General features: G+C 38.0%; 2 protein-coding genes across 2 annotated transcripts; both read right to left on the bottom strand.

Annotated features, from left to right (window-relative positions):
• Window positions 1-4,200: 4,200 nt before the first annotated feature.
• Window positions 4,201-5,115, bottom strand: LOC122199568 (olfactory receptor 4C11-like). Its single transcript, XM_042904717.1, has one exon. The coding sequence runs from the start codon at window positions 5,113-5,115 to the stop codon at window positions 4,201-4,203; it is 915 nt and encodes a 304-aa protein (XP_042760651.1).
• Window positions 5,116-12,145: 7,030 nt separating this feature from the next.
• On the bottom strand, window positions 12,146-13,120 carry LOC122199567 (olfactory receptor 4C15-like). Its single transcript, XM_042904716.1, has one exon. The coding sequence runs from the start codon at window positions 13,118-13,120 to the stop codon at window positions 12,146-12,148; it is 975 nt and encodes a 324-aa protein (XP_042760650.1).
• Between the last annotated feature and the right edge of the window lie 5,650 nt (window positions 13,121-18,770).

The raw sequence follows: 18,770 nt of genomic DNA, 5'->3' as shown, positions 1-18,770 counted from the left end.
TCACTGTCACGACACCTCAAAACAACATGTAACTGAGGTGGCTGAGCAGATGCCATGTCGGGTCACAGTTTGCACTAAACTCCATCCGTCCAGTTTCACTCAATGGGACCCAAGACTTCTCAGTACAATCATTCTGGAACTCATAACCTTTGCTGACTGCTGAATACACACACCGCAGCATAAATTACGCCTTAATCGCAAACTAAGTGAAAACATTTAACATTTTTCACCATGAGGGTGCCTGGGTAGCTCAGTCAGTTAAGCTTCGGACTCTGAATTTTGGTTCACAGCATGATATCATAGTTTGGGTGGTGGGATCAAACCCCACAAGGAGCCGACAGTGTGGAGCCTGCTTGGGATTCTCACGCTCTCTGCCCTTCCCCACCTTGTGTTTCTCTCTCTCTCTCTCTCTCTCTCTCTCAAAATAAATAAATAAATAGTTTTAAATGTTATCACTATCATAGAACCATGCTTTTTTATTTAAATTTGAAGCAGCCCAAGCTTAGGTATTTCAAGAATCTTGTGTTTCAGGAGGCAGTTTTCATCATGACTGCTTAATTACGACCGAAAAGACCCTCTTCCAGGTAAAGTCATATACAGATTGAGTGGCCTGAATTCTCTGTCTTTTAAACCTGATTGGCAAACCTACCCTGAAAATAAATTATTTAAGTCAAATTATTCTCGCAAATTGTCTTAGATGCCTAGAAAGGATCAAATAGAACATTTGGCATATATCAAAAAAAAAAAATGTAACTGAACAAAATACTTCAGGCTAATCATCTCTACTAGAGTTTTTTAAAAATCAGATTTCAGGTTGTTACAGCTGAGGACTCTCAGTCAAGTTTATGCAACTGTACTTTCCAATAGTGCCTATTTAAAAAAATTTTTTTAACCTTTATTTATTTTTGAGAGAGAGACAGAGTGTGAGCAGGGGCAGAGCAGAGAGAGAGGGAGACACAGAATCTGAAGCAGGCTCCAGGTTCTGTCTGCACTGTCAGCACAGAGCCCAACGCGGGGCTCGAAGTCATGAACTGCGAGACCATGACCTGAGCTGAAGTCAGACGCTCAACTGACCGAGCCACCCAGATGCCTGCAATAGTGCCTATTTATGCGTTTTAAAAATCTAATATTAAGATGTTAATTTATACACAGACAGGATTTTGTGTATAAATATGTTGAAAGCATTTTCCCTATTAAATTATTTTCAAAAGGGAGACAAACCAGTCATTAAATATGAAGATACCTATTAGATATATAAAGGAAAGTATCAAGCAAGTAGTCAAGTATACAAGTCTGGCATTCAAGACGGAGGTCTGGGGTGGAAATATAAATGTGTGACTCATCAGCATAGAGATGGTATTTAAAGCCCCAAGAACCCTTGATTCTATTTTCATTTTAATATAACTTATGAAATGAATTTTTTCTGCTGAGCTTTAGTGACCTAAAGACATGCATTTTCAGAGAAAGCTCAGCTAATCAGAATTGACAGAAAAGAAAGAAAAAAAGAACCTTCCTGATCATCAGTGGCTCCACACTTTCCCAGAGGAGGTTCCTAAAACTCAAAGTGAAATGCTTTCTCTCCTTCATAATCTCAACTCCATTACTACTCTTTTCTCCTCTCCTCTCTTCCCTTCTGTTTCTATAGCAATACTAAACTGTAGCAATTCATAGCAAAGCTAAATTTGTGGCAAAGCAGGCAAGGAAAGTAGCTTGTTGATGCCTTTTTTTTTTTTTTTTTTTTTTTTTTTTTTTTACCAACCAAGAAATTCCTGCCTTATCCTCTACAGGATTTGTACTGTGAGAGATTTTCCAGTACAGGAGATGAGCTTTCAATACATCCTCCAGGGGTGCCTGGGTGTCTCGGTCAGTTAAGTGTGGACTCTTGATTTCAGTTCAGGTCAGGATCTCATGATTTGTGAGTTCGAGCCCCGCATTGGGCTCTCCGTCGATGGTGCAGAGCCCGCTTTGGGGTTCTTTCTTTCTCTTTCTCTTGCCGCTCTCCTTCTCTCAAAATAAATAACTAAAATGAATAAATAAATTAATGAATACATGAATGCATATATAAATAAATATATAAATAAAGCTTCCAAACTTTTATTATCAGAGTTTGAAGGTCCGCCTTTACCCCCAGGGAAAAATGCTCATGCGAAGCCTCTCAGATTGGCTTTAGATGAGTTTATCTGCCACACTTTACACGCCAATCATTAGATCTATAGGAAACTACTCTCGATTATATTTACTCTCAGAGACAGACTCATTGGCCACTCCCACAGGGACTGGACTGGCTCCTGTTGTCCATACTCATTAGTTAACAGTACCTGAAACTAGAATGGAAATCTGATGAGATACATGAAAAACATAAACCAAAACACCGAAGTGCTTATCCCACTCACTAGTCCATATCTTTCCCACGAGGGAAGAAAATCTCTCAAGGAAGTCAAATTATCATGCGAAGTTTGCTTGATAAAGGTGGAATTCAAGAAGCCGTAGCCTGAAACGTTTCTCCCAATCCAGAAGTGTACGTGCCATGCCAAGCAGCCGAGCAATCTTATCCACTAGTCCGTGAAACACTTCTTTGCACTAGGTCTACACCTGTTGCATAATGAGAAGTATTGCCTCCTTGACATATTTTGTTCTGTATTTCCAGGTTGGAATATTACTTCTGTGGACATCTTCTCTTGGTGGATGGAATATTATAACAGTAGCTCTGTTGTCTCTGTCAGTTGTTTTTTTCATATGTATGATCTTATCCGTGAGGTGTTGGTTTTCATAATGTAACTCTCACAATTGTATAAAACTGTCACCAATTCACCAACCGATGATTAGGGAAATGCCCATGGATTTATATCACAAATATATATGAAACTCAGAATATGAACAAATAATGAGAAGCATGATGAACAAAGAAAAAAGATATTAAAGTACATAGAGAGTAATTATGGATTAATACAATGAATATATTTGTTGTAAGCAGAATTGTCCTGTTTGGGGTGCCTGGGTGGCTCAGTCAGTTAAGCATCAAACTCTTGATTTCAGCTCAGGTCATGATCTTCTTCGTGAGATCAAGCCCTGCGTCAGTTTCCAGGCTGACAGTGAGGAGCCTGCTTGGGATTCTCTGTCTCTCTCTCTCTGCCCCCTCTCTCAAAAATAAATAAATAAACTTTTTTTAAAAAGTCATGACCTATCTTGTTGTACATGTTCAAAAGGCAAAAAAAAAGGAAAAAAGGGCCAATTTTTTTTCAATATATAAAGTTTATTGTCAAATTGGTTTCCATACAACACCCAGTGTTCATCCCAAAAGGTGCCCTCCTCAATACCCATCACCCACCCTCCCCTCCCTCCCACCCCCCATCAACCCACAGTTTGTTCTCAGTTTTTAACAGTCTCTTATGCTTTGGCTCTCTCCCACTCTAACCTTTTTTTTTTCTTCCCCTCCCCCATGGGTTTCTGTTAAGTTTCTCAGGATCCACATAAGAGTGAAACCATATGGTATCTGTCTTTCTCTGTATGGCTTATTTCACTTAGCATCACACTCTCCAGTTCCATCCACGTTGCTACAAAGGGCCATATTTCGTTCTTTCTCATTGCCACGTAGTACTCCATTGTGTATATAAACCACAATTTCAAAAAGGGCCAATTTTTAAAGATGATACAAAGAGAAGACAAGCGTCAAATAGAGGCTTAATTAGATGGTATGTATGCTCCTGTGGGATCATCAGTTTCTTGTAGTGACTTTGCGATATTCACCGTTGAGCCAGAAAAGACAAGATCCAGATCTGATAGTGTCAGAATCGATTTGCCAACCAAATAGGTCAGTCAAAATTAGGGGCCAATTTTTCAACACAGGTCAGAAACATGGAAAAGAGAAACACACCAGAATAATATACGAAGGAGGGAGCTAAAGCTATAGATACAACAGAATCTGGCTACAAGCTGCAATGCAGACAGCAGAAGGGAAGAGTGGTCTTATCTTCCCATAAATACCACTGTACTAGATGTTTAGGCACTCTGTGATATTGGCTCAAAATAATACGGGTCCGTGCTCTGCAGTCATTCTGCCTATGTCTCCAAAAGTTCTACTGGGAGAGAATTCAATTGTCCACGTCAGGATGAAAACATCTTCTCTTTTCTATTAATCCAATTTTATTTACGTTGTTACGGAATTAGCAATTGGAGTCCTCTGCTTTTTCCCACCTCAAGTCAGAGTTTGCCACACCATAACTTCCTCATTGCATTCTTCACTTCTGCATTTCTCAGAGTATAAATCAGAGGGTTGAGCAAGGGTGTCCCAATAGTGTAAAACACAGCCACCATCTTATCCACTGGAAATGTAGTTACAGGGCGAGTATATGTGAATATACATGGAACAAAGAATAAGATGACAACGATGATGTGGGATGTGCACGTAGAGAGGGCTTTCTTTCTTCCTTCTGCACTCTGGTTATTCAGAGAATGTAAGATGAAAATATAAGAGAGAAGCAGGACGACGAAACTCACCATGCAGATAGCCCCACTGTTAAAAACTATGAGTAAATTGATTACATAGGTGTCCATGCATGCGAGTTTCAACAAAGGTGGCATATCACAGAAATAATGATCAATAACATCGGGTCCACAGAAAGGTAGTTTCAAAGCCAAGAAAATCTGTGCAGAAGAATGGATACAAGACATGACCCAGGCTAGATTCACCAGTGTGCCACAGACATGCCGGCTCATGATGATAGTGTATCGCAGGGGCTTACAAATGGCCACATAGCGATCAAAGGACATGAGGATAAGCACCAAGATCTCCATGCACCCAAAGAAGTGAACTGCAAAAACCTGGGTCATGCACTCGTTGTAGGAGATGACTTTCTTCTCAGATACAGAATCTACTATTAACCTAGGAGCAGTGGTTGTTGAGAAGCAGGCATCAGCAAAGGATAAGTAGAAAAGGAAGAAGTACACGGGGCTCCCAAGTGTCCGGCTGTATCTTATGGTCATCACAATAAGTAAATTTGCCAAAAGGGTTGCGAGGTATAGAAACAAGAAAACCACAAACACTACTTTTCCCTTTACAACATTCTGTGTTAACCCAAACAGAACGAACTCATTCACACTGCTATTCGACTCCATGGTCACAGTGAACGTAGAAAAACACAGCTGAGAAATTGTTCATCTGCGAGAAAGTTGGGGAAATGGTGACTTAGCAACAGCAGTGGACTTGATTCAGAATTGCACTCTTGTGGTTCTAAATCAACGGTTCTCAGTTTTTTATGTATTGTAATCACTTGGGAAACTTTTTGTTTTTTAATGCTGATGTCCACGCTTTCACCATGAGCATTAACTGAAGGTCTTCCAATGTGGACTGAAATTTTGAGAGGGAAAAAAAATCTCTCAAGTGATCGTGACCTCTGCCAAATTCTGAGAACTAATGACTTTGCTGTATGATCTTGATCAGGTCACTTTAATGTCTGGAAGCTTTTTCTTCATTTGCAATTGGAGATACTAATAGTTTATTAAGTACGTACATATGTGTATGGTATATATGTGCATGTAACGTATATGCAGCTCAATTACTGAAAAGTAATAACCTTGTATGATTTTAAAACATATACACTTGGAGACTCTCTCTTGAAAAAAACACATTTCTTGATTTGGACACTGGTTTGTACCAATTATTCCTGACCTCTTTGGTATCTTGGTTAGATTATGCTGTAAGAAGAAATTATTTCCCCAAATTCAGGTTCATGGTGGCCATAATTTTACCTATTACTTCAGCTTAGGAAATTACTACAATTTGTCTTTATTCTGTCTTACAATATTTCTGTACCTTTCAATATTGATGTGAAATGATCTATAATTTAATATGAGTTTTGAGATCCTCTTCCTTTCTGATAAATCACCAGTCCTTCGATGAATTAATAACAACATAAAACCAGTCACCAATATGTACTAAGCACATACTCATATCTTCAATCTATGTAATAGGGCATAGATATGTCCTCAACCTCTTTACAACAAAGTTGGAGGGATAACACACTTCTAGATAAGATAATTAACTACATAAGAATTATATACAATTCTATGTGATAATGCTGAATGCATTTGTACTTTTGATTCCAAAAGTACAAAGATCCTTAGATTCTAAATTGATTGGTCAGTGAAGTTTCAAAAATGAGAAAGATGTGACGTAATTGCTTTAAATATGTTAAACTGGTTCCCAATACGGTTCTCTGAAACTCAAGTATTCCATAAGTTTATATTGGCTTTCCTTAAGTAAAATATATAGTTCAAAATTACTCACTCAAACTGTTCATTTACCCCTACTAAAGTTATGCATCTAAAAAACTTCAAGTTTATTTTCCATCCAGCTAAAATAATATTAGTGCATTATGATAAACCAGAGATGTTATAACTACAAACTCCGATTGGCAGGTCCAATTATCTCTTGACAGCTATAAAAAAAGTAAATAAATTAATTATTACTTTGTTTTGAAACATTAGATTCCTAAAAAGGGATAAAAAAAAAAACCAAAAGGGCCCTTGGCTGAGAAGAAAGGAGCAGTTATGTGAGAAGAGTCAGTAAAATATCATAAAGGGAGAAACGTGCATTGCTTCAGGTCAACATAGAGACTATCTCCATAGAAACTATACTCTTGTTAAATCAAAAGGTTGTAACAGAGAAGTTTGGGAGCAGATAATAGACAACTGTGAAAGCCAGGTGATGTAGTTCTATTTGTTTTATTTTAAATAAGCAAAAAGAAAATTTGAGGACATAAAGACAAGAAAGTAGCACTTGACAAGATGTATGCATTATGTGAGATCAACACCACCACTTAGAGTTCTATCACGGAATTCAGTCATCATTTCCAACACTCCTGGACTGTACTTTTTCTCTGATCTGGGAGGATATCACAGTAATGGAGCACAGTATTTTCTCTTCATAATTCTTAAGTTTTACTTTTATCTGTTGAAATTTAGCCAGTTTCAAATTATATTGGTACCAAAAGTCTTCCTTTGGTTTTCCCAGATAAATAAACCTCTACCCCTAGATCCTATATTACTATGTGCTTTATTAAATATATATATTTATAGGGATGGCTGGGTGGCTTAGTTGATTGAGCATCAGACTTAGGCTCAGGTCATCACCTCACAGTTTGTGAGTTCAAGCCCCACATCGGGCTCTGTGCTGACAGCTCAGAGCCCAGAGCCTGCTTTGGATTTTGTGACTCCCTCTCTCTCTCTGCCCCTCCCCTGGTCATTGTCTCTCTCTCTCTCAAAAATAAACATTAAAAAAATTAAATAAGAAATATATTTAAAATGTATATATATTTATATTTATATACAACTGAACAAGGCAATCTTAGATTATACATTATTCGTGTTCTATAATCTTACCATTCATACGATATTCCACTTTTGTTATTTTATTTGACCTGCACACTTTCCTACAATGTAGGTGTGGCCACTTGCCCTATGTACAAAAAACTCTATGTGCAAAGTTTCAGGTATGATACAGAAAGTTTCACTGAGTACAACCAGGCTAGAACTTGAGTGGGAGGCTACTAGATAGGAAGTCTCTCTATCATTCACCCTCCAGGTCATATAATGTATCAAATCCCTATCACCATGTAGATTGCATCCAAGAGAAGATAAATCCTGAGCCATCAGGGAAGGATGTCAACTGATACCTTAATTCCTGCTCCCAACTCCAAAATCAGGTTCTGTAAACTTCATGGCAAAAGGAAAATTAGATATCCAAATGAATTATAGCGAAGGGCAAAGACAGAAAAGAGAACAGGAGAGAGGAGAGTGACAATGAGCAGACATCAGGGAGAGAAGAAACAGGGGATAAGATTCAAAAGATGTATAGAGGAGAGGTGAGGAAAAAAATGTTGGAGAGGGTCATTTCACCCAAGTTTTCATCAGAGAGTTTAGCTTCTTTATTCCTGACCCACCACACTATCACTTGCCCCCCAAAAAAAGACAGAGAGTGCAGTTTTGGGTCATGAGCAAGAGTTAACAAGCTTCTTGAAACCCCAAGTGTAGAGAAGGGACACTCCTATCTTATACTCCATTCCAGAAACATCACCACTGACTTAAAACTTTTCAAATCAGGGGGCGCCTGGGTGGCTCAGTTGGTTGGGCGGCCGACTTCAGCTCAGGTCATGATCTTGCAGTCCGTGAGTTCTAGCCCCGCGTCGGGCTCTGTGCTGACAGCTCAGAGCCTGGAGCCTGCTTCATATTCTGTGTCTCCCTCTCTCTGACCCTCCCCTGTTCATGCTCTGTCTCTCCCTGTCTCAGAAATAAATAAACGTTAAAAATTAAAAAAAAAAAAAAAAAAAAAAAAAACCTTTTCAAATCAGAGGACCTGCAAAGTAGAAACTTCAGCCAAGTTGGCCTCAATGCCATGGTGCAGTTTATCGTTCTTCACCCCCTACATTAAGCAGAGATTATCTGAAAGTCAGTATAACTCTGTGCTGAGGCCAGGAAAGTCTTAGGAACCCTGGACAACCTCAACCCTTCATGGGTGGAAATACTGTCCAGGAACTTCATCATTTGTTAGAAGACACGCTGAGTATTGATATCAGATCAGTCTTGAAGACGCAACATGAAGAAAACATCTCAGACAGACTGGAAAACTTACCCCTTTGCTTAAGAGGAAATAGATGACTTCCAATGTAGTATATTTTCTTGTATCTTCAACTTCCATTTGCTTAGAAAGTGAATCATATGAAGCCTGAATATCACATGCACACCATACTTCATTGACACTTATCCTTGTTTTTTTTTTTTTTTTTTTTTTTTTTTTTTTATCACAAGAGGTGATGGGGTAGAGAGAGTTTATGGAAGAAGGGGACTCTGCATGTGGCCACACATGACACAGCTCCTCCCCGGAAGCACTACGACAAAAACAACAAGGTCTATATTGGAGGAAGGGAGGGGGTGGTGAAAAAGAAAAGTTTCTTAATTCAGCCCTTCAAAATTTTATGGAGGAACTTATTCTTGCATTTTGAGAGAGAAATGCCTCTGAAGCAGCCTCTCTTCCCAGAGTTTCTTTTGGAGAATACAAATGAGGTAAGCATTTTCTTCTTATGCTATTAGGTATTTACAACAATTCCCACGTAAGTCTGCAAATGCCTAAGACAGGCTTTCAGCCTCAAGACTTCCAGGAAAACCATTACTCCTAACCCAGTCCCAAAGGATGTCCAATGAGCTACCTCATTCAGATAGTCCAAGGGCAAATGTATGCTTTGGGGCCAATTAGTTAGCTTCAACTCACTATGATTGCAGGTTAGGAAAGTCTGTTCACTTCTCCATAGGATTTGCTTAAGCTCATCTCTTCTAGAAGCATGAAAGTCATTGATGTCATTTAAAGGCTCAGATAGATACATGTCAGATAGACAGACGTGAGCCCTGGCCCCACCACTATCTGCTATGTGATTTTAAGAAAGTTTCTCAACCTCTTTAATTTCCAATGTTCTCTTAGGAAAAGTCAACTGGTAATCATTATTTATTTATTTTTAACATTAGTGTTCAGTTCTCCCCTGTTCTTAATCTTACCTATATTTTTTAGTCAATGCAGAGAATAAGATGAGAATAAGAATTTTTGAATATAGGTCTTCTGTATTTTCTTTTTGTTTTTAAAGATTCATGTCCTTCCACTTACGTAGAGAAAGTTGCTTGTGAATGGTTACAAGCTATTAAAGATGGGATAAATTACATTAAAACAACACTTTTCACAAAGCAAATCATGTTGCAACCCAGCACTCTGCTCTAGAATCACCTGCCAGGCACGTCACTGTCCACTAGGCACCTTCAGTGAGGATGAAGTGATCCATTCAGGCAACAGGGGAATGACAGAGGGTGGTGACAGAAAGAGAGGTAGGAGAGCACTACAAAAGATTTCACAATGCTTTGAACTCTTGCTGAAAGGTCTAGTGGCAACCAGCAAGGCCTGGTGTCTCACAGAAACGTCTGAGAGAAAATCACACCCCAACACCTGGCTTGTTGTATTAGAAAAGGACTAGAAGAATCCTGAGGAAGGTTTTTGGTCTGTCACTTAAAGTCTTAGAGCCTTCGCTGCCCCATAAATTAAACGGTAATATGAAGACCTACCTTTAAAAAAAAGTTTCTGCAAATCTTAAAATATATAGCATAGGAAAACAATGAGTCCCTGGCTCGCAGAAGCACAGAAGAAATATTCATGTGTTTTTATTACTCCTGCTTAAACATGAACTGAGCACCAGAGAAGTGAAATAACTCATGAAGGTTACAGAACAGAAGCAACAGGTTACAGAAGCAACAGAAATGAGCCTAGAATCCACATCTCTTAAGTAGGAGTCTAAACTTCTTTTATTTTCATATGATGTGCACAGGAATGTCATAAGATTTCTTAGGCTGGGAAACAAGAGCAAGCAATGAAAGAGCCCCTGCCTTAAACCTCCCAATCAAAAAGCCCCATTTTAACTCCTTACATTTGAAGGAGGATTAAGCTCTCCAGTGCTGGTGGGAAATTTTTGCAGAGGGCAGTTTCCAAGGAGATCTTTGAAGCGGTCAAAGGCAAGAAGCCAAGTCGATGATCTCTTGAAGTTTCTTCGATCTCTAAGTGAACTGACCCTTAGCACTCATTAAATTCCTTATAGACCAAAGGACTAAATGAGATCTGGATTCCAGGTCCTGTCAAAACAATGGCAGGGTTTGCTGAATGCACTTGGCTATGCTCACTCCATCATGGAAACTGTGGAAACAGAACAAATGCTAGCTGAGGTTTTTACTAGTTTGAGTCACCTCTGGCTTCATCTTAGGATTATTTAAACTGCTCATTGAAATTTGTATCTTACTAAGGTAAGGTTTCCAGTGGATAATTCAGAAACTCTGGCTAGATAAACCCAACTAATAAAATATAAATTTGAGGCAATAGATGACTTTATTGGGATCATAAATATTTTATGAATAAAAGTCAGATCACTGAGAGCAAGACTTATTATTGCAGGGAACGGAAGAAGGGATAGAGAATGAAAATGAGAAAGTGGATAGAGAATAATGGCTTTATTTTCTATTTGAATTTTGAGACATCATATTTAGATTTTAAACATGGGGAAATTTGCTAGAATGTAGAATTTATTTTAAATGCTCTATGTATGTCAAGAATTAAGAACTAATTTATTTTAAATGCTCTATGTATGTCAAGAATTAAGAGCTAAGAGCTTGTATCAGCAATAACCACACTCCTTTGCCAAATTTGACACTTTAGTGTGTTAATGTTAAAGATATATTTAAATGTGAATATGGGAAGATATCTCATTTATTCACTTATTCAACAGATATTTACTGAACTCTTACCTCAAACTGTTCTAGATGCTAATGATACATTATGAGCTGAAGAGGGGAAAATTTCCCTGCCTCACTTGAGTTTATAATCCATAAGAGAAGGCTGACTAAATAAATAAATAAATAAATAAATAGAAATAAATAGATTATGTAGCATATGAGAAAATAACTTCTCTTTCAATAGTAAGTTAAATACGTCGATAAGAGAAGGCTGATGAAAGAAAGCAAGAAAGAAAGAGATTATATAGCATAACAGAAAATAATAACTTCTCTCAAAAAAGTTAAAAGATGAAGAGTAGGTTAGGAAAGAGGGGCTATGAAATCTAAGTTGCTATTTTTCAAAACATAGTCCCATGATACAGGAACACCTATAGCTGAGGTTCTGAGAATGCGCTGATCTCTTCCACTCGACCCATGACTGTTTTCTTCCTCAATCACTGAAATCATTGCCCTACGCATAAACTTCTTTTCATTTGAAATAGTTTCTAACCTCTTAAGATATTTTTGTCATGCCTCCACAAAGACTTACCAAAGCATGGGATAAGTGACAACAGGTCTGATAGGTAATTTCTCCCTTCAATCTTTTTTTTTTTTTTAAGATTTTAAGTAATCATAATATCCAACGCTTTTACTTTACTATGAAGATATTGAGTTACCAAATCAGAGTCGATAAGTGATCTAAGTGTGAAAACATTTTTCCTGACCCCATATTACTGGGTTTTTTTATTGCATTACATTAGCTCCTATCAAACAGACCCAAACACACAAAGGCTTAGTCTAGAAAATTTGACTCTTCTACTCTTTACAATATTTTGTAAACTTCAATGTTTTATTTGTCACTACAAACCACCATTATTCTGTTCCACATTTTCTTTATGGCATTTTTCATTTCCTTGTTCCTGAAAGTGTAAATCAAAGGATTGAGCAAGGGAGTTAGGATGGTGTAAAATATAGCCACCATTTTGTCAAAAGAGAAAGCAGATGGAGGTCGTGCATACACAAATATGCAAGGGACAAAGAACAAGACCACAATAGCAATGTGAGATCCGCACGTGGAGAGGGCTTTCCGCTGCCCTTCAGGACTATGGGTTCTCAGAGAGAGCAAGATGACAACATAGGAGACGAGTAACAGAGAGAAGATTATAATGCAGATAGACCCACTATTGGCGACCACCAAAAGGCCAAAGATGTGAGTGTCAGTGCAGGCAAGCTCCAATAATGGGTACAAATCACACATGAAGTGATCAATGACATTGGGGCCGCAGAAGGGAAGCTGGAAAGTAAAGAGAATTTGTATCATGGAATGCAGAAAACCCCCTGTCCAGGCTACACCCATCAGAATGGTACAGAGCCTCCAGTTCATAATGGTTGTGTAGCGTAGGGGCTTGCAGATGGCCACATAGCGGTCGTAGGCCATGGCTGTGAGGACAATCACTTCCACGCCAGCAAAGAAGTGTTCAGCAAAGAGCTGGGTCATGCAACCTCCAAAGGAGATGGTTTTCCTCTCATAGAGGGAGTCCACAATCATCTTTGGGGCAATGACAGTGGAGAAGCAAGCATCGAGGAAGGACAGGAAAGCCAAGAAGAAGTACATGGGGGATCCCAGGAGTGCTGGGCTGCTGCTGACGGTCACCACAATTAGCAAGTTGCCCCCGACAGTTGCAATGTAGCTGAACAAGAATACAACAAATACTATTTTCTGAACACTGGGATTCTGCGAAAGCCCCAGGAGGACGAACTCAGTTACAAAGCTTTGGTTTCGCATGATTTCCAAGGAGAAGCTAAAAGCCGCCAGAAGGAGCATATGTAATCTGCAATTATGAGAAAGAAAAATTTGTCTCGGACCAGCGGACAGTAATGCAACAGTCAGTAAGAAGTTGGTGCATCACACGAAAAATTATCTTCTATGTTTCTGGCGTCACTGTGACTCACACAAAAGTCAAAGTTTGTTGAAGGTGGTTGTGAGCGGTCAGGCAGAATTGGGGAGGAGAAAGGTAGTATTAAATACTTTAAAATAGCCAGAGTTCCAATAAGGGGTAAGAATGGAGGTATCCACATGTAGAGAAATAGTTTATCTCAACTGCCAACTTGGGTCCCTTAGCAATGGCTTCCAGGAGTGAACTGTTGGCAAGGGTTCTGAAGCACATCCAGGTTCTGAGGAAAGGACCATGACAATGTGGTCATCATGTCCACCATGAGATGGAATGGGAGCCGAGGGGACTTGCGTGCCATCCCTGATAGGAGTCTGCCTGATCTGCAAACAGAAGAAGAAATAACATCCAGGTTAAGAGGTCCTTGCAAATCATGGCTACTCGCCAAATATTTCTTTAAACATCTGAAATGAACTTGGCCTTTAAGATGAGTTCATTCATTCCTTATAAAAGAGAAAGATACATGAGAAAGCTCCATGTGAACACAGAACAAGTATGCATGTGTTAAGTTGAGGGGTTTTTTTATTCATCATTTTAAAATAAGAACAAACGTTTTTTGTTTTTTTTAAAGTACCTATTTCAGAGTCTTGCCATGATGACTAAGTTAAATAATACAAGAAAAACAATTGTTCAGGGCCTACTGCCCAAGAAACAGTCCGTGTTAGTTCTTTTCCCTATTTTACTGATGGGAAGCTCATGCTTACCAAGATAAGGTTAGCAAATGACAAATGCTAGGTCTGGGATTTTAACAAAGAAACTCTGGCACTAACCCCCAACTCTATCCACTGTGTCAACAGAAAGGAGTAAGAACTTTCTTTTTCTAGCAAGAACACAGAGCAGGGTGGCCTTTCAAACGTTCATCCACCTGTAGAGGTTTTAACCTTCTGATTTCCTTATTCATGTTTGAAGGAGGCCCTTTGATGAAGGACACAGATGAGTGTAGAATCAGAAGGTAATGACCCAATTACTTGCAGGTACAAATTGATAACAATCACATAAGTAAGGAACAGTAACAGCACGGTGAATATTGCCAGAATCTTAGGGCTTTATTAATTACTTGCTAATTAATCATACAAAGTGCTCCAATCTGATTAAGCACAACTTGCCAAAGTATATCTGTTGCTAATGAATATGACTTTATGGTAAAGTAGGGATATTCATACATAACCTGCCTGCTCATCTCACAGGATTATGATGTGGGTCAAACTGGAAAAAGGAAAAATGTCACTTAGATTAAGCAGTCCTTACCAATCATAATTACTACTCTCTCATTTAAAAACCCAAGCACTTCACCCACAGAAATCTTTTCCATAAGCCATCCAGATGATTCCTCCAACTTTTGACTTTATTTTCGATAGCAAGACACAGCTTTGAAGAATGATTATGTCCTCACCTGCACATATAGCAGAAATTTATCCATCCTTACGTATATGTATGTACATATACACATAATCTATGTTTATTAAACAGGTGAATAAAAGAATAATGGGTCTTATTGGGAAAATTAAAAATAAGCTGATTTTTATGAACGTCTCTTAGAGCTAATCAAAACAGTTTACAATGTTAATAACGCTAACCAATATACAACCATGTATACGAATATCTGTTGTCTCTTACTTTAAGATTACTATTTCCATTATTTTTCCAGCATACTAGACATTCCTAAATAGTGCCTGGGCTGCAAAGTTGATATTTGGCTACAAGCTGTCACTAAGAAGACAAGAATATCAAACACTAGAAGGTCATTGGATCAGTCAACAACCATTTATTAAAAAGTAAAGAATATCAATGCATGATCCAGCAGTGATCAGCTTATCCCAGAATCAAAGCAGGAAAGAAATGAGGAAGCACATCAGCTCCAGATTCATACAGACCAGGCTGTTCTACTCAGTTATATCGTGTGATGGAAAAAAATCACTTAAAATTCTCAGAGACTCTGATTTTACTTCTGTAACTGGGTATATATAAAAATGCCTATTGATGGGATTCTTGTGAGAATCAGAAAAGGTGAGACACATAACAACATTTATGTAGTTAGGATCATAGGAGAAAAATTACAATAAATGGTAAGAACAAGCCCCAGAGCTACTGACAGAAGAGAGATGACAGTGTTTTTTGGTTTTTTTTTTTTTTGTAATGTTTATTTATTTTTGAAGGAGAGAGAGACAGAGCGTGAGCAGGGGAGGGGCAGAAAGAGCGGGAGACACAGAATCTGAAGCAGGCTCCAGGCACTGAGCTGTAAGCACAGAGCCCGACCCGGGGCTCAAGCTCACAAACCGCGAGATCATGACCTGAGCAGAAGTAGGATGCTTAACCGACTGAGCCACCCAGGGGACCCCCAAAATTTTTTAATAATATAAATAAATATTCAGTTTCTGCTGTCAAAAAACTAGTAATTACAGCTTCATTGCTGAACACCCATGTGTCATTGAATAAAACCACTAAGTCTCAGCATCCTCTTCCATAAAATAGATTTAGTAACGCTTGTTCAAGCTGATGGCTCACAAGAGTCAAATGACATAGTCATTATGCATATGTTTTGCAATGTATAATCCAAAAGGAAGATGTGAAATACTGATATCAGAGTGATATTTAAGCAGTGTTTACACCCACAAAGCAAGCTGAAAACTTTAATCTATGATGAGATAAAACGTGTCTTTAAGGTGTTGGTTTTTAAAATTATATTAATTCTAAAATCGCAGGGAAACTCTCATTATGGAATCATTTGGAAAATATTTTTGTAAATATTTCCAGAATCATAAACATGTTTTTATTCCTTATAGTAGTGACTCCCACCCTAAACAAAAAAATTATTCTAAAAGTGAAATAAGGTGGTGTCACTTTTTCTGTTTGTTTCAAACAACAGAAATGTATTTTCTCATCGTTCTGGAAGCTAGAAGTAAAAATTCAAGGTGTTACCAGGGCATTTCCTCCACAAGCTCTAGGAGAGAATCCATTCTTGCCTCTTCCAGCTCCAAGTATTCTTTGTTTATAGGCGCACAGCTTCACTCTCTGTCTTAGACTTCGCGTGACTTTATCCTCTGTCTCTTCACACAGCCTTCTCCTCTGCATCTTGGTCTGGGACTTCGGTATCTCTGTCTTCTCCTTTTCTGTCTCACAGGGATACTTGCCATTGGATTTAGGGCCCATCTGGATAAGTCTCATCATGAGATCCTTAACTCAAGTACATCTGTAAAGACCCTCCCCCAACCCCGCCAAATAGGGTCACATTCACATGTTCTGGTAGACATATCGTGTGGGACATATTATTCAACCAGCTCTACTAGGGTTCCCCCAAGAACTGATACTTTATTTATACTATCTGATACATTGTGAATACTCCAGACTGAATGCTCAAGTATCAAGTATGTATCAAGATACTATAATGAGCTATCAGAACACGGTAGCATTATTGAATACTGCGCAGAAGTCGGTAGACTGAATACTTTACTTTTTGGCTCATTTTTAATATAGAAATAATAAATTTACCTGCAGGAAGGGTAGGAGTTAAAACAAATGAGTTCCTGTAGTTTCTTTTGCTTGAAATACCTCTGAATCTTTATTTTAGCTAAGGTATTTTGGGTTTGGGTTTGGGTTTGTTTGGTTTTTTTTTTTTTTAGGTTTTATTTAAATTCTAGTTAGTTAACATACAGTGCTATATTAGTTTCAGATGTTCAGTATAGTGATTCAACACTCCCTATATCGCCCTATGCTCATCACAAGTGCCCTCCTTAATCCCCTTTACCTGTTCCACCCATCCCCCCATCCACCTCCCCACTGGTAACCATCACTTTGTTCTTTATAATTATGAGTCTGTTTCTTGGTTTGCCTCTCTCTCTCTTTTCCCCTTTGCTCATTTAGTTTTTGCTTAAATTAAGGTGTTGTAACTTTTATTATGGAAGACGATGTCATATCATTTATAATAGTCATTTATGTGTCATTTATAATAGTGAAAAATTAGAAATATCCAACATGGTCAATAATAGGAAAATGCTTCTGTAAATCAAACTACTACAAATAGCGCAGGATGCTGTCAATAAAATGCTAATCAATGTGAAATGAGAAAAACAAAAGTAGTATAATAACTCTGCCCATTTGTACAGATGTTTTAATAAAATTTTAAAATCAAGAAGTGATCATTCAAAAATAGACTTTTATTCTCAATATGTATCTAGACATAAATATATAAAATTTAAAATTAAAAATCAAGTTTAAAATCCATATCACCATATTTTCCATCACCTTAACCGTCAGAGAAAAGAGACAGGGTATGAGGATAGTTTTATTAACTATCCAGTATCATTAATTTGCATAGGTGGCACTAACATGGTAACATGACATAGATTCTTAAACTAAAAATTTTTAACTATTGTAAACTTTTCATAAATACCCATATCATGGGCCCAAACTTTCCCAAAGATTCCAAAGTCCATCCTTTCTTGATGGCCACACTTTGTAATGTGCTGGACGTACACCAGAGATTGCTCAGGGACTCTCATGGCCATGAACTGGGCTGTGGACTATTTCCTGGGGCTGTGACCTTGGGAATGTGCCGCCCCACTAACCCCATTGTCCACTATTTCCTTCCCATTCATTCTGCAACAAAACTAATCTAGCATCAATCTTTCTGAAAATAATAGAAATGCTTGTTTCAATTTTGAAATGTATATTTAAAACTATATGAGGAATTATTAGTAAGGTTGTCATTATAGGTAGATTTTTATAATTATATTACAAACCGTAAATTTAAGATATGTTTTTATGTACTTATATGTGCATATCAATCACATTTGCATGTAAATTTTAAATATACATGGTTATTACATATTAAAAGAATAGATTAAAACTCCATGATTAACTATTCCCCCTTAATTCCTAAACCCACTGTATTTTTGATCCAGATTATTATTTACTGCTGCAGTAAAACGAGTAAAATTCTCTCTGAAAATGCACACATGTGAATCACAAATCTCACCATTTATCAGTTTCTTGAAAATTCTGGTGATGGCAATCACCTATACTCTATGGAGAAAAGTCCATTCAATGGCTGGCCAAAATGTGAAGCATGTTTCCAAGTCTTATTTCTACATCTAGGAGACAGAAGAAGAGCGTCTCTGGCAGACGAGGTAGAGAGTGTTCCCCACTGCTTCTCAAGCAGTCTTCAACATGGCCTCAGGGAAAAAAAAAATAAAATAAAGAAGCAAAAGTTTCCTCCTTGACTTCCAGCTAGGATTTAAAGAAGTTTCCCTGAGAGGCTATGAACCTGTAGGATTGCTTCTTAGTTTTCCTCAGGGTTTGGAAATTTCCCATCAGTATGATTTTTCAAGACACAGTTATCTGTGATTTGATTTATGCAGGTACTTGCAAAACCTTTATGTCCCTAACCAATTAAAGTTTTTTTTTTTCTTTTTTTTTTAACTTCTCCTGGGTTCCCATTTGAAGATGCTTTGATTTCCCTTCATATTCAGGAATAGAAAACTATGTATATTGGGATGGAACATAGTATCTCTGTGCAGGATTCAA

This window comes from Panthera leo, chromosome D1 (assembly GCF_018350215.1).
Source record: "Panthera leo isolate Ple1 chromosome D1, P.leo_Ple1_pat1.1, whole genome shotgun sequence".
In the NCBI taxonomy this organism is placed as follows: domain Eukaryota; kingdom Metazoa; phylum Chordata; class Mammalia; order Carnivora; family Felidae; genus Panthera; species Panthera leo.
The sequence above is the reverse complement of the archived record's forward strand: the minus strand, read 5'-3'. Positions and strand labels throughout refer to the sequence as shown.

Bases quoted from the DNA above. Each gene is read 5' to 3' on its own strand.
- LOC122199568 (XM_042904717.1), bottom strand. From the start codon at position 5,115: ATGGAGTCGAATAGCAGTGTGAATGAGTTCGTTCTGTTTGGGTTAACA.
- LOC122199567 (XM_042904716.1), bottom strand. From the start codon at position 13,120: ATGCTCCTTCTGGCGGCTTTTAGCTTCTCCTTGGAAATCATGCGAAAC.